Here is a 25,297-nt window from a genome sequence, read left to right on the forward strand (position 1 = left end):
AGCAGCCATTTTCTCCAGGGGGGCTGATCTCTGTCAGCTGGAGACCAGTTGTAAAAGTGGGAGATCTCCAGGCCCCACCTGGAGGCTGGCAACCCTAGAAAATAACATTTCAGGGCTACTGCTATTGCGCAAATACATCTGAGAAATTGATGATTCAGGATACTCGCTTGGCAAGAGATCAGCCTTTTAAGGGGAGGGCAGAAGTAAAAGGACCTCATTAGAAAGCCCAGTTTGAGAACATGCATGGTAAAGAAAGAAGCCAAATGTTCACAGTGTGTTGGTTCTCTTCACTCAGTGTGTACCCAGTTCCACAGCATGTGTAACTTATCTGCATACCATCAACAGAACTGTTGCTTCAGCTGTCAGTTTGGCCTCTTCCTGCATTCTTCAGGAAAGCTGGCTAATTTTTTAAATAAAAATTAGTGTATCTACATTGATTATTTTGTGAGCAATGTGAATAAGTTTGGCTTAAAGGGACAGGAGCCCAGGCCTGTGACAAAAGCATGTTAATTTGCCTCAATGACTACTTTGGTTCTTCCACCCTTTAACGTTTCTCAGTGACTGTGGATGTTTCCTTAGTGGGTGCTAAGCAGTATGGAAACGGCCCACAAAACTTGGAAAAGCATGGAATAGGAAACAGCCCACTGAGAGGAAGGTGTAAGAAGAAGGAGCAGTTTGAGTTTAGAACAGACAGGGAGAAAAGGAGAGAGCGAGAGCTGTGAGTTGGCTAAAGCACCTTGGGAAGTACAGGATCTCATTCTCAATCTTGCTGTCTCTGTGGGGATCTAATGTGGGATGCTGGATCTGCTGTCCTATAGGAACACCTTTTTGCCTCCACCTACACTCTTATATCTGGGACTGGGGTCAGAGGCATATTGGAGCATCCAAAAGTAGTGACCCACTCAGTACCATCCACACATGGCTGTCTCTCTTTCAACTTGAACTATGCAGGACAGGTTTCTTCAGAACTCACCCAAAGAGGACAAGGGGATCAAGTGGAGTTAGGTGCTTCTGAACGCCTGCCCCTGCTCTGCAAATTTTACGTGTGTCTGCTTTCCTAACCTACACTTCATATATAGTTGCTTGGGCCCCAGCTCTAATACTTATCCCTCCTTCCTGAATGACTTTTCTATCGGCACCAAAGTTAAATATTAGACATTTAATAAACAAGGACGTCTGAGCTCATTCCATGCTTGTGGGGGACAGGAGAGGGTGTGGGTGCCTCTTGGAAAGTTCATCTGCTAGAGTTGTTGACATCTCATGTTAAACATGATTCCATCAGCTTCCATCTAGCTGAGTTCTGTCTTCTGGGGCAGCTCGTGGCACAACTTTCTTGTGCAGACCTTTACTGTGGGAGCCTTTGTCAGAAATCTTTGGACCAGGGGTGTGGTCTGCTGTGCTCTCTCTGAGTTGGAAATTCACCTGGAACAGAGAAGACCATTGGAGCGCAGCTACCATTCTACGCCAAACCACATACTATGTCCCTCTTACATCAGTCCTCTTCATACATTCTAAGGCACATGCATTGAACACATACATCCTCAGACCTTCACATTTTCAACTGAAGGTCTGAACAGAGCCCTATGTGCATACAAATATAAATATGTAAGCAGTGTATGCACAGTTAGTGAAGTTGCAGCATTCCTGATCAAATGGAAGATCCTGCACATGTTCAGACAATCCACTCAACACATGGAGGTTGGGGCTGAGCTAGCAGGTGCAATCCCATTCTCCTCTTTGTGTGATCATTAGTGTAAGTATAGTCCATAGGTTTCCTGTAATGTGGATTTGCTGAGATCAAGATGTTGTCAATCAAGTAATTTAAGGGGTTGAGTCGTGGCTAAGTGACAGAAGACATGCTTTGTATACAAAAGGTCTGGTCCCTACTATCACCAGTTAAAGGATCGCAGACAGCAGGCAGGTGGTGGGAAGGATCCTTCTCTGCCCAATACATTGGAGACCCACTACCAGTTGGAATAGATTTGCCAGCTCTCTGTTGGGAAATTCCTGGAGATTTTTGGGGTAAATCCTGGGGAAGGGAGGGTATGGGGAGGGGAGGGGAGGGATGTCAGTGAGCTACAATGCCATAAATAGAGTCCACCCTCCAAAGAAGCCATTTGCTCTAGGGAAACCGATCTCTGTAACCTAAGAACAAGTTGTAATGTTGGGAGATCTCTAGCCACCACCTGGAGACTAAACTGGAGAAGACAATCACCAAGCAATTGATAATTAATAAAGCCATCACAAAATCTTATGAAATAATCTTAAATATAGTTTGATGGTAACTTCTTATATTGTATGTTGTCAAATATATGTAAATTCTTTTAAAGATATGTTCAGTATATACAAATTATAGAACAATCTAGAACTGAGGCTTTTGTGGCTGCAGGCCTTGGTTCCATACCATTGTTATTTAGTGGATCTATATATTAGAATATTAATGGTTGTATTAGAATATAATTTGTATATACTGAACCATGTTGTTAAAATAATTTACATACATTTGACAACATACAGTATAAGATAGAAAATACCATAAAACTATATTTAAGATTATTTCATAAGATTTTGTGATGGCTTTATTAATTATCAATTGCTTGGTGATTGTTTTCTCTAGTTTGGATATCCATACACCGAGATTGCCTTTTCTATCTTGCTTTGGTATACCACCTGGAGACGGGCAACCCTACGCTGGAGTACTGCAGTTGTGGATGAGTTAAATGGATCAACGGATTGATTGAGTTTAAGGCAGCTTTGTATGTTCAAGCTCAAATCTTGCTCTGTTGCAGAATAAACAATACTATGATAGAATTTGCCAGTTTAAAGAGGGTCTTCTTAAAATTGCTGCTATCTACAATGCAGCAAAAAAACATATTGATGACTGAGAAGGAATAATGAGAGATTATGGTACATTGCTGTGTATCGATATAAGTATACAAACAAGCACAGACCACAGCTTTCTCAGAAATGGCATTAGGTCTCATACACAAATACGTGCACAAATACTTATGGTGAAAAGGTTGAAACATAAGAACATTGCTTCCCCTGGATTCCATGCTCGAAATGACAAGATCTCAGTAAGTCTAATTAAAACATATTTATTTTAAGCTCTTATGGAATGAGGAGGCCTTTGCTAGGGACTGAGCTAGTCAGCACTAAGTATCTATCTCACTTCTTCCTAATATGTTGCTCAGCCAAGTTCCTGAATCGTAGCTTTATTCCCCAAACCCAGAGCCCTCCTCTGTGAGGGAGAGGGTTTCCCTGGCAGTAAAGCCTCTCAGTAAATTATCAAAAGATATATTAAAAACATTCCAGAGAAGCTGGCAGCGTTCGCTCTGAGAGCAAAATAAAACAGTGGGGGTGGGCTAGGCTGGAGAAGATGTGAAACTCACAGAGAAGTTGGGGGAGAACAAAGAGACCCACAGCCACACAATCTGAGGAAAGCTACAGGCTGTGTGAATGGCTGCATGCCACCTTGAAGTCCAGGTGGGTGGCATTCTATGTGAGGCAGTTGATGGTGAAAAGCAGGGGTCGTTTTGTAGAAAAAGAGCTAGGGGAACTCATTAGCATAACTAATTAGCATATGCCACAACCCCTGACATAACTGGAAGTGTGTCATAAGGCCACACCCCCTGACATCTCCGGAACTGTGTCATAAGGCCACACCCACCTCTCAGTCTTAGTCTTAAAGGTTAGTCTTAAAGTGCTATTTGTTAGTCTTAAAGGTGCTATTTGAACTCTTGGACTATTTTGCAGCAACAGACTAACACAGCTACCTCGGGGAAGCTCCTGGATGGGGCTGGGAGTCCTTGCGGAGGCCACTGGAGTGGCCTCGGGGGAGGCCCCCCCCGAATCTACCTCTGGTGAAAAGTATATTGTACTAGAGGGAATGTTAGGACAAACTTGCTTAGCCAATCTTTTTGTTTATTCCTTGTGTAAGAACACAAACTAGTAGAACGGGTAAATTCAATGAGATTAATCTGTCCTTTCAAGTGGTTCCTACCAGCAACTGAGATACGAAGTCTGTTTCCCATCCCACTATGTCAAGGAGATAATAATGGGAGGAGAGCTATGATCATTTTAGCATCTCAGGATGAAAATCACATCTCATCCCAACACTCTAGCATTGCCAGATGGAAACCTGTAATATTTTGTATGAAATAGGATAGCTGAGGTAAAACACACCTGTAGATCCCAAAACTATACTAGGTCTTGTGGGAAATAGACAGCAGGTTAAAGAACTGAGGAGGGGGAGAACAGATACAGCACCTTTTGAACTATAATCTATGAAAGTTGCCATGTTTCTGGAAGAGATATGGAAAAAAGCTTGCTCATAATTTAATCAACAGAGGCTGGACTAAGTATGCAGACGGAGAGTGATTTCAGCTAAGCATACCTTTATTTAGTTCAGGACAAAGACGAAGGGACCAGCTCGCAGGCTGGTTATATAGGTTCAGAAAACCCGCCACCAAGTACACCTAAACACACCCCCTACTCCCGATAGGCTATTTACAGTAACCGGGCGACCATTGGTCTCCCGGCTGAGAAGCTGGCCCTTTGATTGGGCCGGCTAGGATCCTACGGACCCATTGTCTGTGGACATGTAGCTATTGAAGAGTTGTGCCTGGCCAGCCCGGGCAAGTCCGGGCATGTCAGGCTGAATACATAACACCCCTCCCCCCTTGGTTCAGAAGGCACCCACAGACGAAGTCCTTCAAGTAGGCGGGTGGCTTCTTGGGCCGCGTCGAGCGTCGGGGCCCCGGGGTAGCGATGGGTTCGGTCTCGGGGGCCCTGGGAGCCGAGGGGCCTGGGACCGACGAGGGCGCCGAGGAGGCAGGACAGGCTGGCACCACGGTGTGAGGTGCCTCGGGTTCCTCACGGAGAGGCGGCTGTGGATCCGGTGCCGGGAGTGGGGCCGATGTGGCAGGCTCTGGGTCCTCGTCCGGATCCTCAGGGTCCAGCTGTAGCGTGCGACGGCGCAGCTGATCTATGTGCCGGTGGAGGATCTGGCCATCCTCGCTGGAGACCTCGTACGAACGGGGGCCCTTGACCCGTACAACTCGGGCCGGGATCCATCGGGGCCCCTGGCCGTAGTTTCGTGCGTACACCGGGTCCTCTGGAAAGAACCCTCTGGCCGACTCGTACGTCTCGGTGCCCGGGGCCTCCGGGGTTGCTCGGTCTGGGTGTAACCGATCCAGTCGGGAGGCCAGGCGGCGGCCCAGCAGTAGTTCGGCCGGGGAGCGGCCGGTCGTGGTGTGTGGCGTGGTACGCTGTCCGAAGAGAAAGGCTGCTAGTTTATAGTCCCAATCGGTGGAGTCCAGTCGGCGAAGTGCGTCCTTTGTGGTGCGCACCATGCGCTCCGCCTGGCCATTCGTGGCAGGGTGGAACGGGGCGGATCGGACGTGGCGGATCCCGTAGTACCTGGTGAAAGCCTGGAACTCGGCCGAGGTGAACGCGGTTCCATTGTCCGTGACCAGCGTGTCGGGGATCCCTTGGCCGCTGAAGATCCTCCACATGGCCCGGATTGCGGCCTGCGAGGATGTGGAGGGCACGGGGACCACTTCCAGCCACTTGCTGTATGCGTCCACCAGGATGAAGAACAGCTTGCCCTGGAAGGGTCCAGCAAAGTCCAGATGGAGGCGGGACCAGGGACGGTGGGAGGATTCCCAGGCCCTCTCGGGCGCTCGGGGTGGTTCCGGCCGCGAGGCTTGGCAGGGCTGGCACCTCTTGACCACCCCTTCAATGTCCGCGTCCAGTCCTGGCCACCACACATAGCTCCTGGCCAGGGCTTTCATCCGCACCACCCCGGGGTGTGTCTCGTGCAGGGCGGTGAGTACCCGTTCCCTTAAAGGCGAGGGGATGACCACCCGGCTTCCCCACAGCAAGCACCCCTTGTGGGTTGAGAGTTCGTGTTTCCGGGTGGCGAACGGGGCGATGTCCTGGTCTCCTTTGGCCTCGGGCCACCCCCTCACCACCCAGTCCAAGACCCTTCCCAATGTCTTGTCCTTGGAGGTACAGCGTGCCACCTCCGAAACATGGACCGGCTGGTCCGTGAGGGCTTCCAGGCTCGCAACTAGGAGCGCGGGGGCCGGGTCCGGGTCGCACTTGGGGAGGGGCAGGCGGCTCAGAGCGTCAGCGTGGCCCATCGCCTGTCCGGGCCGATGGACGAGGTCGTACGCATACCCCGCCAGGAAGATGGACCAGCGTAGCACCCTGGGCGAGGTTATCTGCGGTGTCTGCCGGTCGGGTGCGAGGAGGCCCAGCAGGGGCTTGTGGTCCGTCAGGATCGTGAACGGACGGCCGTACAAGTAGTGGTGAAATTTTTTCACCCCTGCCACGATTGCCAACGCCTCCTTGTCGATCTGCGCGTAGTTGCGCTCGGCCGACGACAGTGTCCGCGAGTAGTAGGCCACCGGGACCTCGCGACCATCCGGTAGTCTGTGCCCCAGGACCGCCCCGACCCCATAGGGAGAAGCGTCGCACGCCAGCACCACGGGAAGGGCCTCGTCAAAATGGGCGAGGACCGCATTAGAGACCAGGAGGTCCTTTATTGTTTGGAAAGCCGCGGCGTGCGGAGGCCCCCAGACCCATGGTGCTGACTTGTCGAGGAGGCGGTGGAGCGGCTCTGCGACGGCCGCCTTCAGGGGCAAGAAGGAGTGGTAGAAGTTCACTAGGCCCAGGAACGCCTGTAGCTCCGTCTTGGACTTCGGGGCCGGGGCGTGCGTGATGGCCTCTACCTTGTCCTGGGAGGGGTGCAGGCCGGCGGCGTCCACCGCGAAGCCCAGAAACTCCACCCGCGGCACCCCCAGTAGGCACTTCTCCCGTTTCACCTTGAGGCCCGCCGCGTCGAAGCGCTGTAAAACGGCCCTCAGACGGTCTGCGAAGGACGAGGGGTCTGGCGCGGCGATCAGCACGTCGTCTAGAAACGGCTGAACTCCGGGGATGCCTTTAAGAAGGGAATCCATAAAAGATTGAAAGATCCCCGGCGCGACTGAGACCCCGAACTGGAGGCGGTGCACTTTGAAGGCCCCCTTGTGGGTCGCAATGGTCTGGGCCTCGGCCGTGGCGGCGTCCACCGGTAGCTGCTGGTACGCCTGGGCCAAGTCCAGTTTGCCGAACACCCGGGCCCCGGCCAGGGCCGCCAGCACTTGGCTTACTACCGGCACCGGGTATGCGTGGGGCTGTAGGGCTTTGTTTATGGTACATTTATAGTCCGCGCAGATGCGGACGTCCCCGTTCGGCTTGATTGGTGTGACAATGGGGGTTTCCCACCGGGCCGACGCCACAGGTTCTAGCACGCCTTGCTCAACCAGGCGATCAAGCTCGGCCTCCACCTTCGGCCTCATGGAGATCGGGGGCAGCCGGGACCTGATGCGTATGGGGCGTATCGCTGGGTCTAGGTCCAGGGAGATGGCGGGGCCCGTGTACCGCCCCAGGGTCCCATCGAAGACGCGGGGGAATTCTGCACACACCGCCCCGAAATCCTGTGCTCCAACCTGGTTGATGCCCGTAACGGAGAGCCCCAGGGCCTTGAACCAGGCCAGTCCCAACAAGCTGGAGAGGGGGCGGTCCACAACCAGTAGGTCCAGTTGGCCCTTGAAGCCCTGAAACTGGACCCGGAACTTGCCCCAGCCCACCACCGCCACGGGGTTTTTGTTAAAGTCCCGTAACCGGAAACCCCGTGACTTCTGTAGTGGTGGCCCCCCCTGAGGACACAGTGAACGGAGCGTGTCCGCGGATATTATGGAGTAGGTCGACCCGGTGTCGATCTCCATGGTGCAGGGGGCTCCCTCTATGAGGACCGTCACATGCATTTTATTTGGGCCGTCGGGGGGCAGGTTACAGACCTGGTGCTGTGGGAAGTGGGACGACACGGTGTGGAGCTCCAGGGGCAGTTCCGCGGTGGTCTGGTGGGTGGCCGATCTCGGTCGTTGTCCCTGGGACCGGCAGACCTTGGCGATGTGTCCGGCCTTGTTGCAGGAGCGGCAGACCGCATTCCGGAAACGGCACGACCGGCGTTCGTGGCCCTCCCCGCAGCTGGCGCACTGGCTTGGAGACGGGGCCTTGTTGGTCCTGGAGGATGCGTGTTTTGGTCGCTGCTGAGTCCGCTGTCGGAGTTGCAGGACTTCCTCTTGGTCCGAGACGTCGGAGCCGCTGCTCACTTGGGTACGGTGGACCGCCTTGGCGCGGCGGTCTTGTCGCGCTTGTTCGTATGCTGAGGCCTCCCGGATGGCCTTGTCCAGGCTCAGATCGTTCTGGCTCACCAGTTTCCTCTGCAGCTTCGGCTCCCGGAGTCCGACGAGGAACTGGTTCAGGAGGGTATCGTCGAGGCTGGGGAAGGAGCACCGGGTCGCCAGGCTCCGCAGCGCCGCCAGAAAATCGGAGGTGGTTTCGCTGGGGCCCTGAACTCTTGCGAAGAAGTCCAACCGCTCCACGTACTTCGTGGGTTTGGGAGCCAGATGGTCGGTCAGGGCCTGGACTAAGGAGCTGTATGACTCGTCCTTCGTTAGTTTGGGCGAGATTAAGTCCTTGAGGAGCCGATGGGTCTGGATTCCGCAGTGGCTCAGCAGGTAAGCCTTCTTCATCGCGTCATCCACCACCTTGTGGATGGTGAAGCGGCTCTCCAGCGTGTCCAGCCAGGTGTCCCACAGCGAGGGCTGGGAGAGATCGAAAGCGGGCAGGCTTTCAGTTGCGGTCGCGGTCGCCATTGTGTTGCAGCCACGTGGTGGGGTGGCCTCTGGAACGGCGATGGCGTCGGGAGCGTTGTGGAGGCCGCTGCTGCTCTCGGGGTCAGCAGGGAGCGAAGCGGAGCCGGGAGCTGCGCGATGAGCGGTTGCCGGAGAGCTGGGAAGCGAAGCGGCGCGGTTCCCGGAGGTCTCGGCGTCGGGGCTCGGTGCGGTGCTCGCGTTGGCGTCCGGGTCTTTGTTCATGGGGTCGTGGATCCCATCCTCGTCGCCAGTGAAAAGTATGCAGACGGAGAGTGATTTCAGCTAAGCATACCTTTATTTAGTTCAGGACAAAGACGAAGGGACCAGCTCGCAGGCTGGTTATATAGGTTCAGAAAACCCGCCACCAAGTACACCTAAACACACCCCCTACTCCCGATAGGCTATTTACAGTAACCGGGCGACCATTGGTCTCCCGGCTGAGAAGCTGGCCCTTTGATTGGGCCGGCTAGGATCCTACGGACCCATTGTCTGTGGACATGTAGCTATTGAAGAGTTGTGCCTGGCCAGCCCGGGCAAGTCCGGGCATGTCAGGCTGAATACATAACAGAAGTGTATAAAATTACATATTTTATAACTTTGGAAAGCAAGTGGTAACACAGCCTTAGAAACGGAAATATTTCCTCAGTGAAGGTTCTGGCAGGACACCCAAAGTGCTAGGAGATGCTCCATATATGAGATGGCCTTTTTTAAAATTAACTAGCCTGGACCACTGGTTGTGTATCCTTCTAAACAAATAACAGATAGGGCAGTATCTAAGATGACTGTGAGGGACCTCAGTCCCACCACTGTTTGAAAGAGGAGGCACAGTTGTGTCACACAAGTTGTGTGTGTGTGCTCAGGACAGAGATGTTCCCCATATTCCCATTACTTCCACCAGTTTTGTTTCAGGGTACCTGTCATGCGTCAGCCAGGGCTTGGCAATAGCAAGGACTCCTCAAGAGAAGAGGAACTGTATGTAGCCAGCCCAGAGTTGACAGAAGCTGACCAGCAGGAAAATGAGCTGCGAGCTTGTCAGGATTTACAGCCAACAACTGTTGTGGAGCCATCACCATCCTCCAGCCCCGGCTCAGCAGGTGAAAGTCAGTTGGCCTTTCCCAGCCCTCTGGTATAACCTACAGACTTACAGAGCCGCAGGTGGAGGCTGAGAATGGAGCTGCTGGCAAGATGGCAAAGTGCACATCTCCTGGCCTGATGCCAGCTGCTTGCTGATAACAAATAATGAGTTATTGCAAGACTGTTCCTGAGTAACTGGCTGAAGGCTTGACAATTAGGCATGTGGCTATAAAGCTGCCCAAGGGAGGCTGCTGGGCATGGATGCAGTGCGTACGTTAGACGCTGACCTGCTGCCACTGCCTTGCCTGATTCCTAGAACTCTGACTTGGACTGAACAACACTGCTTTGCTTAATCTCTGACTTTCTGACTTTGGACTGAATGACACTCCTTGATCTCTGGAGTCCTGACTCTGGACTGAACGACACCAGACTTTGGAACCTACCTCTTGCCGCTTTTCCTCTGACAAATAGACCAGGGTGTGGCAGCCAGAGATACAGAGCTTGCCAGCCAGTACAGTACCAATCAACGTTTCTTCTTCTTTTCTCTGCTGGTCTTACCCCAATTCATGTCCTTATGGCCCATTTGACATAACCTATTACCTTCAGCCTGGTAGCAGAACTTACCACTGAGGGTCCGGCTGGACCCACTGTCACCATCACTGTCTGTGGCTGATACCCATCTGCTGATGCGGTAACATCATAAGTGCCAGGCAACAGCAGTCGAAAATAGTCACCATGCTCACCTGGAAGAAAGAATGAGATGCTGAGAAGATGGAAATGGCAGAACAAAAAAAAGCACAACCTCATGTCTGCAGGGGTGCTAACTGCTCCTCTAGTAGGAGTGCTGCTGAATTACAGATCCACCAATTGCCAATCTCCCATTGTGTGCCAGGTCGGAGAACAAGTGGACCACTCCCAGAATTCAGCCATTAGACACCAATCCTGCACACCAAAAATCTCACAAGAAAAGTTCTGAATCTTTTAGTATTTATATATGGGAAAGCTGATTCTCTGAGTCACGGGACCCACATCAAGTAACCATCTTTCAGGTCAGTAGGCACTGAGAAGGGGGGGGGGAGATCACTCCCTCATGCCTCCTTTATCAGTGCAGCTCCACTGATGGAAGAGACAGGAAGGGTGATTTTGCCCCCTTCCTCCTCTGCACTGTGGCCCACTGACCCACATGGCTGTTGCTTCATATGAAGCACTTGTGACCCCAGGAATCGACAATCAAGAAGGGGCTGTTAGGGAGAAGGGAAATCAGGGAAGATCTGTGTCTGCCAGCAACCTCTGCTGACAGACTGATAGGTCCAACCCTCCATCTCTGATTCTACTAATTCTGGTAGTCTCTGGTATCTCAGAGGAAGATGAATGGATCTTGGAAGTGGGTGTACAAGACCGTACACAGATATGTGCACAGTCTCTGACTGTACAGTACATCACAAACATATGCACGGTCTCTACCAGCCTTGTAATATCTGCCGTATTCCTTTGCTTCTGCAGGACATATTGAAGGACAGGCTTTATATAGCCATGAGAAAGGGGTGGGATATTCACACAATACAAAAAGCAGAGGAATATACTTTTCAAAGCAAATTCATGTCCTAATTAATGGATGGTCTGCATTCAACTCACATAAGTTGGAAATGTAAATAAATGTAAAATAATGCAAGTGTTACTTAAGAAAACAAGCCTGAGGTCAAGCTGGGTACAAACCAGAGGTGACATCATGGCCAATTCCTTGGACAGAAATGGCAGCACCTGCCAGTTTATTGTTGTTCTCATCCAGCACCAAACCTTTGATTCCCTGGTGAATCTGCAGAAGACAGATGCGGAGAGGCATTATGACTGGGATCCTGGCCCTTGGGGAGGATACAATAGCAGTTCACACTATCAAGACCAGGAACAGGGCTTTCTTAATTCTATGGGACAGTACTTGACAGCCTCCCCCCCATGTAATGAACATGGGACAGAGGTCAAGCCCCAGCTGAGGCACTAGGAGGGGACAGGGTGGCTTCCTGGCAGCTTCATTACCTCCTCCAAGTAGGTGACCAGTGCTTCTCGGTTTGCCAGCCACTCACGTTCCAGTTCCTCCTGTGGTGGGAACTTATTGCAGCTTAATTCAAGGGTAATCTCAAAGCAGTTGGTGTGTATGTAATTGAAGTCCTGCATCCCTACAAATCAGAGGGTCGGGGAACAGTTGGAAGAGCCGTCATGGTATTGAACTGGGACACTGTAGGCTTCTCCTCCCTCTTCCTCCTCCAACACATTTCTTTATTTTAAATGCACGTCATCTTTCAGTATTTATTTATTATTTGATTGGATTTGCTAGGCCGCCCTTCCCTGCAAGCAGGGCTCAGGACGGCTTACAACAGAGCAAGTATGACATACTCCACCCCAGGCAGCTGAGAGTACACTGAAAATAAATTTATTGTAGGAACCACACTTAGTTTCTAAGCATAACCAACTGAGATATCAGTCCGATTATTTTCAGCTTCCCTTTCACATTTCAAATCTTTGCCTGTAAAACCTTACCCCTTCTCCTTACCCTTGCTGAGTGAATACCAGGAGGCCCCATTTGTGATGCCACCAGGAAATATGTCCCCACAGCTGAAGCCCTGGTGCATCCATCCATGAGCATAGGAATAGGCCTTTGCCAGCTGCAAAGAAAATGGCAAGTTGGTTGGTAACATACTTTTAACACTTCCTTTTACTCACACCACAGAGTGCATATTCCAGACTGAAACCCATTCCACTGTGAGCGGGGGGGGGGGGAATCTTAGCAATCATCCCTTACAACACAAGAGGCTTCTATCCACCCCCACCCTGTGTACAATGATATCATGTCCTGAAACTCTGGTGCACTTCAGATCAAGCCAAGAGAACCCCACGCTTGGTGAAAAGTACCATAACTATCAGAACATAGGAATTGCCTTGCTAGATCGGATCAGTAGCCATTTAGTCTAGCACTCCATTTTCCTGACAAGTTATTTTTCCATCGGAGAGGCATTATTTACATAACAGCGTGCTGATAAATGAGACTCCCTTGCCTGTTTTCTAAAGCAGGACAGTCTGAAATGTACTGTCCTACATGCTGTTTCTGAAAGTAGTTCTAGTCTTGATCCTCTGATCTGACTCTAAAAATTGCTCTTTCCAGCCGTTTTATTCTAGTAGGACTTCAAGACTGCAAGTAACCCCAGCTGGGAGAAAACTGGCTGGGAGAAGGATACAACGCTTTTTTGCATTTTAAATCCCCCACCCCCAATTTATATGCAGTCAGCACAACCTGCTTTGCATTATATAGATTGGGCCGCTGAAGTCTGACCCTCAGTGTAAAGCTGAAGGCTGCCAAACAAAACTGGATCAACAACCCTGCTAAAAAATAGACTTATATGGACATTTCAGCCCTGGTATAATACCCAAAGCAGTTAAAGAGGCCTTATGCCAACTGCTGCAAAGTATCAAGGAGTCATAAGAAACCCAAGCACAAGGCAACCCACTAATGGTGATTCTTGTCGTGCAGGGCAAGCCCCTCCAGCCTCCTCCGGTTCACAGCAGCTTCTTACAGTTTGCATTCTTATCATTCTCTTCCATTCCAAGTAATATGAACTGTCCAGGATAAGGGAGCCCACCAAGTTTAAACTAAGGTGGGAAGGTACTGGCTGGATATTAGGAAAAGCTTTTTTACAGTAAGAGTTGTTCAAGAGTGGAATCAGCTGCCTGGCCGAAGGTGGTGAGCTCCCACTCACTGGCAGTCTTTAAACAGTGGCAGGGTGTCAGCTATGCTGCCATGGGGTGGGGGAGTTCCTTCTGTGTCTTGGTAATTGCTATTGCATTCCTGTCTCTACTGTTTTGCCTGTGCCCCAACGCTTATCTTTACAGATGTGCTGGAGGAGGTTATGTTGGAAGTTGTATTGTCTGGAAGTCTCCTAGGTACCGTGAGAGATTACTATTTCCCAGCTTTCGCCACCTAACTGTTTCCTAGCTGATCCCGCGCGCAGGAGGGTAGCTAATTGGCCCATGCCGGGTGTGTGGGTGTGTGTGCATACGAATGCCCTATATCCTATTATGCTCAATAGGTAGGCGCCATTCTTAACAGTGCCTGTGTTACTGCATCTATAGCTTTGCAATTAACGTATAACCATTCCTGAATGTGTGTACTTTGTTGTAAGCTGTGGGTTCTGACACAGGGCAAACACGTGTCAGGGATGCAGTCTAGGCTGATCCTGCATTGAGCAGGGGGTTGGACTAGATGGCCTGCATGGCCCCTTCCAACTCTGTGATCTGCTTATGTTCTGTTCATTCAAACTGTCCTGGTCTCTGCCCCCTCCAAAGTGGTATCCTTACTTAATCACCTGCTTTCCTTGCTTTTACTTTTGCCATTTATATATCCTTTCACTACCCTATTTCATGTTCTGATGCAGACTGATCTATCTATATGGTACCTGAAGTTAAATCTGCCACCCCCCGATACATTATTAAATTTAATCTTAATGATGAAAGCTATTTACCAGACCACATACCTATTCTTGTCAGGAGGGCTTTGACTCCACTATGCTTCCCACATATGCCCTCTGCATTTCAGTGGTGTTATAAGGATGATCATCATACAGATGTTCTCTTTGACAACAGCAACAGATGTATAACAGAAAAAAGCAGCTTTTCATGTCTTTCTTCTTTGCATTAAAAAGTAGTTTTTGTTATGGTCAAATAAAGCTCTTATTTATTCATTAGCCTCACCTGCTCAGCACATTAAACTGAACACCTTAATTACAAGCCAAGCTCAGTTTGATAGAAGAGGGTAATGAACACCAGCGTTCCCTCTAAGCTGAGTTAGTGTGCACTAGCTCACAGTTTTTTAGCCTCTGGCTCACACCTTTCTGTCTCAGCTCAGGAAGCAGGGCTCCAGAGCAAACTGATTTGTGCAGCAGCCAAATCACTTGCTCGCAGCTTTAGTGCCAGTAGCTCACAAAATAGAATTTTTGCTCAAAGGACTCCACAGCTTAGAGGGAACATTGATGAACACTAAACAATAATGTGATCCTTTCACTTCTAGATCTTCTAAGAGTACCTGTATGGCGTATGCTTATTGGTTCCCTCCATTCTCTGCATCACATCTTGCTTTTGGCTTTGCCATCTCACCTTCTGGAAGAGGGTGTCATCAGGAGTTGGGGTCTCCATTCTGGGCCAATAGTTCCGGCTCCTTTGCACCTGGGCTTTGTCATATGGGTAATTGGCAACTACAGCGCCACCATGAAGATTGGCTGAGAGGACAAAATTGTAGCTTTTCATCCACTGAATCACAGCCAGAGTCTCTGGTTCCACCTGCAAAGGAACAGAAGCACAAGAGGCCAAGGGGGAAGCACCTCCAGATTTCCAGCCCTCCCAGTTGGGTAAATGCACAAGATACAGGAACTTCAGATGTAGGGGTGCATGACTGAATGGTCTCCTACTAATAGCCATGGAAAGTTACGATGTCAGACAGAGAGAGGCTGTAGCATAGCCTTCTCCCTGGCATGTCAGTTTTGTATGTGCAAGGAAAATGAGAGAGTAATCACACTTGGAATTCCCGTACCCTGTGTGCTGAAATAGTATGGTCCCAGGAGTGCTGTAGCACAAACTCTTTATCAATTTATGGACTAGCAGTCAGTGAAGAACAAAAGTATAATGGCAAATGGGAAACTTATTCTTCTGTACTGTTGTAAGAAGCCAAATACATGGCCCATGTTGATTTCTGCAAGTCATATTTAGCAGCTGTAGGGATGGAAAAAGCAGAAGTATCCCTTCTATGTGTGTTGGAAAGCCAGCCTGATGTAGTGGTTAAAGCATCAGACTAGAATCTAGGAGACCCAGGTTCAAATCCCCACTCTTTTATGAAAGCTTGCTCAGTGACCTTCAGCCAGTCAGTGTCTTTCAGCCTAACATACCTCACAGGGTTGTTGGTGTTACAATAAAATGGAGGAGGGGAGAATGATGTTATATTGAGTCCTCATTGTGAAGAAAAGCAGGGTATAAATGTTTAAATAAATAAATACAGACAGCTATCTGATCACTGAAATAGGCCATCCAAGCCCTGAAACCAGAGTTGAGGAGATGGAAGAAAGGAAAAGAACTGAACAGATGAGCTTGAATTATCACATCCTAGAGACACTGAGTGCTCAAAAAAGGGTGCAATACGTCCAGCAGGCAGAAGGCATTGAGTAAGGTACAACATGCTACCTGACTTCTCCAGTTGTCTGGCAAGGGGATGTGATGGTTGGGTCCACCATGTTTCTCATTGTAATACATGATGGTGTTGAGGTCAGGGAAGTTACGGTTGAGGTCAACTCCATTGGCGTTGTTTCTCCCTGTGAGGTACCCCAAAACACCTTGGCTCTAGAGAGAGAATGAATGCATCCACATGTGAGCCCAAAGGTTCGTTGAATACACCCCAAACCCTATCTTATAGCTAATGCTGAGGGAGAGAGCAGCAGTTCTAATATTGCAGGAGGCTATAGCTCTTCAGAACTGCTGGATGTTGCTGTGTTATAGCTGGCAAAGAAAACACAACTAAGATATCCTTTGAGCAGAGCTCTCTGACATTGCCAAACACTGTCAGGACCTAATCACCATCTTTTTGGTATCAGAGAACCTTGCGACCAGATTGAATTAGATGGATGGGTTGTCTCATGGACACAGAATGGGAGGAAAAGGTCTGAGAACCGCACTATGACCAATCTGGATCTCCAGTTAGTTTAAAACAGAAAGAGGAACTGACTGGTGAGTGTCCTGTGGGTGTCCCAAGCCCCAGTCAGTACAATATCTGCTCTGGCTTAAAAAGCCAAGAACTACAGACTTTTCTAGAGTGAAACTAAACTGGTTTCAGATCCTGGTGGTCTGGGAACTGGAACAGGGATTTCAGCATAGTTTTCAGGTTCAGTTTGGTGAAGTGGTTAAGTGTGCGGACTCTAATCTGGGAGAACCGGGTTTGATTCCCCACTCCTCCACTTGCACCTGGCTGGATGACCTTGGGCAAGCCGTAGTTCTGATAAGAGCTGTTCTTGAAAAAGAGCAGTTTCTGTCAAGAGCTCTCTCAGCTCCACCTACCACACAGGGTGTCTGTTGTGGGGAGGGGAAGGGAAAGGAGTTTGTAAGCCGCTCTGAGACTCCTTTGGGTAGTGAAGGGCAGGGTATAAATCCAATCTCTTCTTCTTCTCTTCTTCTTCAATGGTTATAGGGATACCGGAGGCCTGTCAACACAATAATCACGGGTCTGGGGCCTTGGAGCTCTGATGTGGCTGTTACACTCAGATAAATGGTATTGAATTGTTAAATGGGCCATTCTCACTATGCCGTTTAATCTGTTTTGGTTGCCACTTGTCAGAATGTACCTGGAGTGCCTAGAGCTACTCTGGATCAGATCTCTAAGCAAAGGTGCAGATCAACAGGTTTGGCTCCCTTAGTACTCCTCCCTTCTCCCCAATACAAAATTCATCTATCTCCATGACTGCTGAGATAAAAAAGAGATGCTTGCCTGGTACCTGGGCAGCTGCCACCTCATATCCATCAGGGTTCATTGAGGGCAAGAGGTGAATGCGTGTATCATGGATAAGCTGGGTGATGCGTTGGTTGCCATGCCGATATTCTTCACACAGGAACTCTGCAAGCTGAATTAACAGCTCCCGACCAAGTACTTCATTTCCATGCATATTTGCCACATACTTGAACTCCGGCTCCACTAAGAAAGTGAGAGAGTTGCTGACATTGGAGCAGAACAGGGGGATACCATACAATGGGGGAGGGGTAACTAGAAACAGAGAGGAGACTAGATTTCCCATTTGTGTGAGTGTGTGTGTGTGGGGGCATGGATGCAGAAGACAAGAGTTTTTTATGCAGGACTGTTGAGAAGACTTCATCCAGGTCAACATGGCCAGGGCCTCCATTCCACTGTTTTGCATAGCCAGAGGCCCCTTCCGCTGTGGATTCGGCTCCTCTCTCTCACCCACTCACTGGCTCCTCTTACTCACTGGTATGTCACATTCCTGACTTCAAAGGCCTCAAGGGGGTTAAAACTAAACTGCAAAATCAAATCAATCCTTCAGCTTGGCCTGGACTCAAAAATTCTTTTGCTGAAAACCATTTCCCCCATACAGTGGCCCCTTTAACTCTAAGCACCATCCAAGGTGCAGGAGGGTGAAAGCTCCCTCGCTCACGTTCCAAAAGGACACTTTCCACTCATCCCCACAGATACAGCAGCAGCAGCAGCAGGGGGGGGGGCTGCTTAAAAACACAGAGAAGAAGTGAAGGGGTGGTGGGGTTTATTACCCTTACTGTCCCAAAGGGAGTCAGGTCAAAGAAGCCATAATTCACACAGCACTTCCCCACCTATCTACAGCCTTCTGTCCTTTCCTATCTGCTCTTCTCCAGAATCTTAATCCTTCCTCTTGGTTCCCTGCCTATCATTTGTCTGATTGGGTGGCCTCCAGGCTTTCTTAATCAGTGTGGGAGACTACTTGACCTTGAGCAGGGTTGGAGTGGCCCTTTAACTTACCAAGAAAGTTGACAGTGGTGCCTGCCCTGAAGAGCCAATGGCATCAGGAGCAAGCTTAAGCCAAGTGCACTACAGACGCTGCTCTCCACGCCCACTTGGGATAGCTTGCTCCAGGGCTGTTTAAAACATCTCCATCTGCTCCAACCTTGAAATTAGCAAGTCTACCTCACAGGACTGTTGTCAGGCTAGAATTCTGCCCTGAACACTTTGCAAGCAAAAAAAAAAAAGTGTCTTGCCACTTTGGTGCCTATGCTCCCATCCTGGTTTACAGCAGAACCATCTTGACCTAGTAACCTGTCCCTGCCTTGCTTTCCCTTCAGGTATTCATAGCAGCACAAAAAGCAACAGAGCACCAAAGGAAAGGGAAAACTTTGGCTTATTCCCTCATCAAACAAACCCCAACCCAGCCTCTCTGGTCTGCCACGGCTCTTCCTAGAATCCCTGTAGAAGAGGGGTACGGAGCTGGACTTGAACCCTGGGGAACTGAGCTTAGATTCTACCTCAGCCAGCTTGTGGTCACTTATGTCTCAGTCTCAGTCCTTCTTGTGTAAGATGGGAGCAAAATTGTACCCCACAGCCTTGTGAGGCTGATCAAGGGCAAACAATTCAAAGACTTTGCATACTAAAATAAATACAAGTTATTAGAGTCAACTCCTGCGCAACCTTTCATCTCCCTGGGCTTTCTGAAGTTTGTGCTTTCCATGCCAGCAGTGCCAGGGGGCCAGATGGATTTTGCTGGCAAAGGGGTTACTGCTGGTCTGGCGCCAGGAGAGCACTAAGCCCTACTGCTCCTGGCCCTGGCATGAGGCAGCGGTGCGGCAAAAGAAGCAATTACCCAGCTGTAGGAAAGGGGTGTCCCCCCTCCCCCGGCACACTTACTGGGCTCATGGATGCCAGGGTAGTCGCTGAACTCCAGTACATAGAGGTGGCGGCCCTGGATGCTGCGGCCAATGCTGTACAGCCTCGTAACATACGGGCACGCACCCTGCACGTCAAACAGGGCTTGCACCAGGTCTTCGTAGCGGTGGTGGAAGAAGTTCACGGAGGCAGCCACTCTTGTCAAGAGCAGGATTTTCCCAAGGAGCCAGAGCCACTGAGACATCCTCCTGGGGGATGGACAAGCTGCCCTCTGCACTGAAAAGATGCACACAGCCCAGGCTCCCTTCCTAGAAAGAACTAAAGTGCAAGCTGGAACCAGCTCTCTCCAGTTTCACAGCCAAGTGCCAGCCCCCTGCACCTGTGGTGGTGGTGGTGGTGGGAGGCGTATCTCACTGAATGCCCCTCACAGCTCAGGAAGAATTTATAGCTCTGAGCTTTCGCCTTGCTCTCCTCTGCCCCCCTTCCTGGAGCCAGATTCACTCAAAGCCTCTGCATGTTTGGAAAGTTGTGCTGATTTCTGGGCATTTATTAACTGAAGGGTAAACAGGGGACTGACTCCCACCAGATCAAAATCTTACAAACAAGGAGCGCACAGGAGGTTGCAGTATCTTCATTTATGCCAGGGCTCAGCCTGGGAAGCAACCAGGGCCCATGTGGACAGGCAGAGCCACACAATAGGACCAGCTGTAGTTATGATTTAGGGTTCTGCAAACCTGGGAAAGGGGGACCTCAGGTTGCAGTAAAACCTATTTTAAATGCTCGAATTTTGGATACCCTCCTCAAGGTATGGGCCGTATTCAAGGCATAACAACATGGTGATGTTACAGTCTACAAGAGATGAGGATAAACAAGATCCCTTAACTCTTTAACTGCATTGCTTGTTCTTGAGTCTGTGCATGGATTCAAATAGTGATTACAAGAACTGATTGCAAGATTAGCTGGTTTTATGGGAAGGCACCAAAGGAAACCTAAACAGTAATCACACTTGGTCTACTTGAACATAATGGGGGAAGTAAGCAAAGTTAGAGATGTGTTTCAAGTTTGTTCTCTTCCAGATTTGTAGTGTGTAGAAAATGCAAAATAAAAAGAATTCCCCTTCGGGGGGCCAAAAAAAAAAAGTTTGTTCTCTCCTTTGCTAAAACTCTTTTCTTGTCAATTCCTGGGGTTAGCAAAGTATTATTGCTACATTCTGCCTAAATTTGAAACTCTTGCCATCCCACTCTAGGGTTTTACCAGAAAAAAAATAAAGTAATTTGGACTCCAGAGTGCCAAACTGAACTTGCAGTATTAGAGCTTTTTTTTTTTTTTTTGGCCAGCAGAGAAAGTTCTGGACTATGGTTCACCTAAACACCATCATTTTGTTTATATTAGTACCCAAAAGTAGATGACTATTTCTAATAACCAACATAGGAATACATTTTTAGGTTTAGAGAAAGAGGACTTTATTATTATTATGCTAGATAATTAACCCCCCTTCCATTTTATTTGTAATTAGTAATTTAAATTACAAGTTAATGGTTCTTCCTTTTATGAAATTATCAAGTGGTCGTCACTCTGCTCCACATACAAGCCTTAACTTCATGTGATGGTCATGATTATGGCTGTCTTACTTCCCAGCCTTATGTTAGAAGGTGAAGTAATCAAGAAGGCTGGCAAGAGAAAAGCTGGGCAGCCTCAAAGTAAGATATAAGTTTCCTCTAGTCAGATTAACTATTCCTCAACTGTTCCTCAAAATTCTTATCAGTGTTAAGTAGATACTAGAATAGCAGCTAAATTTCAGAACTAAAAAGTGAGAATCAGTTACCAAATTGTCTGTGTATCCAATTCAAAGTGTTGGCACTAAACTAAAACCCTTAATGGTCTGGGACCCTCATAGCTATGGGAATGCCTCTCCTGTTACAAGCACCCATGCTTCCTTCGGTCATCATCTAGGGCAGGGGTGTCGAACTCATTTGTTATGAAGGGCCGGATTTGACATAAATTGGACTTTGTCGGGCCGGGCCATGTGTGTCATAAAATGTAATGCCAGGTAGTGGAGATAATAAACTTTATAAAGGACACAAACACAAAGGTTTTTTTAAACTTAAAATAACAAGATGCTTGAAACACTAGCATTCTTGCAGTATTTTATTTAACAGTCTCTGATAACTGACACTTCTTGCCCTGAATTATTGCATCAAAATGTCTGTGCTGTAGCAATCTGGGAGGGGGAGGAGCCTCAGCCCAGTGCAGGGAGCAGAAGCTTTCCTATCTATCTCTCCTGAGCTATTGAGTTTGGGAAAGCAAGCTACGACGACGCAGCAGCAGCACTGGAGAAAGGAGGAGACGACAAGCAAGTCCCCAGGATGGCTCAGTTAGCTGTCACCGGGGGAAGGGCCTTTTCAGTTGTGGCCCTTACACCCTGTGAAACGTACTCTTTGATGACACCCGTGTCCTGCTGGACTTTTTTCGTTTCCGCAGGGCGTACAAAGCTGAATTGTTTAGGTTGGCCTTTGGAGGGTAACTACATTTGGTCTGTTTTAATAATGGCATGCTGATAGCCACATATTTTAATGTTAATAATTTACATTTGTTATTTATTATGTTTTTACCTTATTGGTTTTAATGTTGTAAGTTGCCATAAGACCCTTTGGGTGAGTGGCAACTAAAAATCTAATAAATAAATTTACTTCCTGTCTGGTGTAGGTTAACAGTATTAGTAACAGGGCTGAGACAAGTCTGGTTTTTCCAAATGCAAACAACTAATTCACAAAGACCCCCCTTCCCCAACCATGACATTAATCACCTTTACTGCTGGAGATTACCTATAGTAAAATGCCAGCCTAGGTTTTGAATGAAGAAGAGAAAGCCTTCCACTAGATCCACCAAGGTCCATCCAATCTGGGCTTCTGGAATGTAACTGAGAAATACCAGGAGATAAAGCACTGGGCAATTCCTCCCATTTAAAAACATGTTGGATGATTTCTTATTTGATCCAACCCTTCCACCCTTCCTTTGGGAAATAATGGAAAGAAACTTCACTGGTATTAATCAAAACATCTTTAATACAAATACAGAGGTGTGCATGAATAGTCTGCTTCCTTTGGAATGAAAGGCAAAGGCATGGGACTTAGTATTATCAAGGATACTGTGCAACACAGCTAGGGGAGAGCACATTGCCTGCATCTGACCTGTAGGACTGTAAATGTGACTATTGTACTTAAGCTTCTGGCAGAAACTAATTTTATACTCCCCAGCAATGGTGCAGAAGCAGTTAACAGAAGTGACAATCCTTGACTTGCAGCATACCTCCTCCCAGTTTGGTGTAGTGGTTAAGTGCGCAGACTCCAATCTGGGAGAACCAGGTTTGATTCCCCACTCCTCCACTTGGCACCTGGCTGGATGACCTTGGGCAAGCCATAGTTCTGATAAGAGCTGTACTTGAAAAAGAGCAGTTTCTGTCAAGAGCTCTCTCTCAGCCCCACCTACCTCACAAGGGTGTCTGTTGTGGGGAGGGGAAGGGAAAGGAGTTTGTAAGCCGCTCTGAGACACCTTTGGGTAGTGAAGGGTGGGGTATAAATCCAATCTCTTCTTCTTCTTCTTCTTCCCTCAGTGTTTGTCTGCATCAGCACATTGTTGAAGGGTTTAAAATCAACCCCAGGCCCAAAAATAGGGTTGGCTACCCATGTGGTGCAATTTACACAGATGAAATGAATTGCTAGAGGCTGAAACATATGGACAAGTTAAATGGAGTCAGCTTCAGCCAGTAGGTTTTTGATGCAAGTTGGCTGCTAAGGGCAGCAGAGATACAAATGGATTTTGACCATGTAGTCTCAAGCAAAATCAAGGCTTAGAAGTGGGGAGGACACTAGGACTCCAGCTTGTGTCAAGGAAGTCAAGCATGGCACCTAAACATGACCATGTTAAGAATCAGCTCCCTAAACATGGAGCTGTTGGGTGGTTCCTGAAGCCACTCATTGCTTCAAAAGAACAGTCTAGGCTGAGCATCCACTCCAGAAACTATACTGAATGAATGTCTGCCTCTGATTTCAGACTGTTGGCTTTTACATCCAAGCCAGAGAATGTAGATACAGAAATCTAGAGGTAGAAATGGGAAGTCTGGCTGAAACAATGCGCACATCAGTGCCACTCTTGAGCCTTGAATATGGTGGTCTTTAGTGGGTGAATAGGTTATAGTGAATAGTGGGCATAGCCTTTACTGTTTTATGGCCCCATGCCCTTTACTAAAGATGCAAGATGGGAGTTATTGCAGGATTCTACACAGGAGGCGAGGACAAATAAACTCAATATACTTTTAGTAAATATTGTTCTGTATATTAAATTTGGCATTCCTCTTTAGGGTACTGGAATTCCTATAATGTCAGGCTACAGGTCAAGATTTGAGCCATTCAGATTGCACTATCTTTAGGGTTCCCTGGGTGCATATAAATTTCACAGCCATCCACACAGTGAAAACAGCACTTCTGCCCTTGTCACCATAATTATGTCTACAAATTATGTGCATTTCCTACATGAAAAGCAGTAGTATACAAGTAGAAAAATCTGACAACTGTGAGTCTTCACATGGTGATGGTAGTATATGCTTTCATTTCCATGCAACTGCACATGTATTCATGCAAGAAAAACATGCCCAATTTTATCAAAAGAGCACTTCTTCCTATTTCCTTCTTTCCTATGAGAAATACTGGGGTGGGGGCATATCAAATTGATTTGAAAACCAGACTGCCAGATACTGTTTTTAATTCTCTTACTGAAATATTTATTTGCAAAGGATTACTAGCATTTTAAAGAACTCTTCATATTTGATACATCTTCCATCTGAGACTGTATGCAGATACCAGGAAACAGGAGGATTGGGTGTAGATTTTTCTCATAGGACAGGAGTACTGCCATCTCCTAACTTTAGTCCTCAAAGGGTACACGGACAGACTCCAGACTGAATGCTGGTTGTCACTTCCTCATTGCCTCCATCCATTCCTCAGGAAGACACTGTCCAGTTTTTTAAGTTACTTGCACGTTTATATGATAAAATAGTTACACAATGCTGTATTAATTTTTTTGTAAAAATTACTCTTGAAAAATTGCTCTGAGGAGGAGGATGGCTTTATGACTGACACAAGCGGCAACCGATTTAAGCTGTGCAAAAACAGCTTCTGCTACAAATGAGAAACAAAGTTTTTCCTGAGTTTGATCTGAGGAAGAAGATTGTACTTGTGCCCAAAATGCAGTGAGTGCACTTTCAACAGCCAACTCACTACATTTAAGTTAAAAAGATTTAGTTGTTATCATGCTGGTCTTGTGCTTATTGCCTTAAACACTCATTTTCTGTCTATATTCCCTTTTCCACTTTTACTTTGGGTTACACAGAAACTCGTCAGCCAGTGAGCTGGGATGCCACTTAAGGATTATGTACTCCTTTGATATATTCCTGAGGAGGGCAATGGTGTGATTGAAAAGGTCTCCTGGGGGTATGTACACTTCATGCCTACTTTGTACCTTTTAAGTATAAGCACATATTGGAATGAAGGCAGCTGTGATGGATTGAGCACCAGCACAGCCAGCTTCATCTCCCCTAAATGCTAAAAGGCACTTCAGGACCAGGTATGAATGTTAAAATATGTGCGGACTCAACCAGGTCAGCCTTTGACTCCTTCACAGCACCATGCAATACTTTCAATGCTCCTACCTTCCCAAGCTGACCTCCCTCTCCATCTCCCTTTCCCAGGGCATTTCTCCAGCAGGATGCCATTAATGACTGGAGGAGCAAGCTGAAAACATGATATATTGGCATACAAAAGCCCATTGGTCTGCATAGTTTCAGAGGGTAGCTGTGTTGGCCTGCAACAGAACAACTAGATTCAAGTCCAGCAGCACCTTAGAGGCCAACAAGATTTTCAAAGCTCCCTTCACCATTGGTCTACGTATGAAGTTCAGCCAGCCACATAAAACCCTTTGGGATCAGTTAGATGTATGGATCCCTGAAGCTTACCTTCAGACTGCTATTTAGAAGCTACTTAAAATCTGCAGACGACTGCACTTTCATCACCGTTAGAACAAACTCATGACAAAAGGAAGATAATAAAGGTTCCTCCTTTAGACTGTCTTC

The 25,297-nt window shown here is 48.1% G+C and overlaps 1 protein-coding gene across 1 annotated transcript; it reads right to left on the minus strand.

Annotated features, from left to right (window-relative positions):
- Positions 1–1,278: 1,278 nt before the first annotated feature.
- On the minus strand, positions 1,279–19,414 carry CPN1 (carboxypeptidase N subunit 1). Its single transcript, XM_015423995.1, has 9 exons — positions 19,192–19,414; positions 17,303–17,499; positions 16,002–16,157; positions 14,925–15,107; positions 12,331–12,442; positions 11,817–11,956; positions 11,499–11,598; positions 10,407–10,525; positions 1,279–1,422 (listed from the first exon to the last, which is right to left on the minus strand). Exons 1-9 carry the CDS (start codon positions 19,412–19,414, stop codon positions 1,279–1,281), a joined length of 1,374 nt encoding a protein of 457 aa, XP_015279481.1.
- Between the last annotated feature and the right edge of the window lie 5,883 nt (positions 19,415–25,297).

The sequence above is a fragment of the Gekko japonicus genome, unplaced genomic scaffold (genome assembly GCF_001447785.1).
Source record: "Gekko japonicus isolate JY-2015 unplaced genomic scaffold, Gekko_japonicus_V1.1 scaffold442, whole genome shotgun sequence".
NCBI classification, from domain to species: domain Eukaryota; kingdom Metazoa; phylum Chordata; class Lepidosauria; order Squamata; family Gekkonidae; genus Gekko; species Gekko japonicus.

Bases quoted from the DNA above. Each gene is read 5' to 3' on its own strand.
- CPN1 (XM_015423995.1), bottom strand. From the start codon at position 19,414: ATGTCTCAGTGGCTCTGGCTCCTTGGGAAAATCCTGCTCTTGACAAGA. The intron at 15,108-16,001 runs GTAGCATGTTGT...GTTCCTTTGCAG, and splicing joins CAGACAACTGGAGAAGTCAG to GTGGAACCAGAGACTCTGGC. The intron at 12,443-14,924 runs GTGAGATGGCAA...TTTTCTTTGCAG, and splicing joins ATGACACCCTCTTCCAGAAG to CTGGCAAAGGCCTATTCCTA.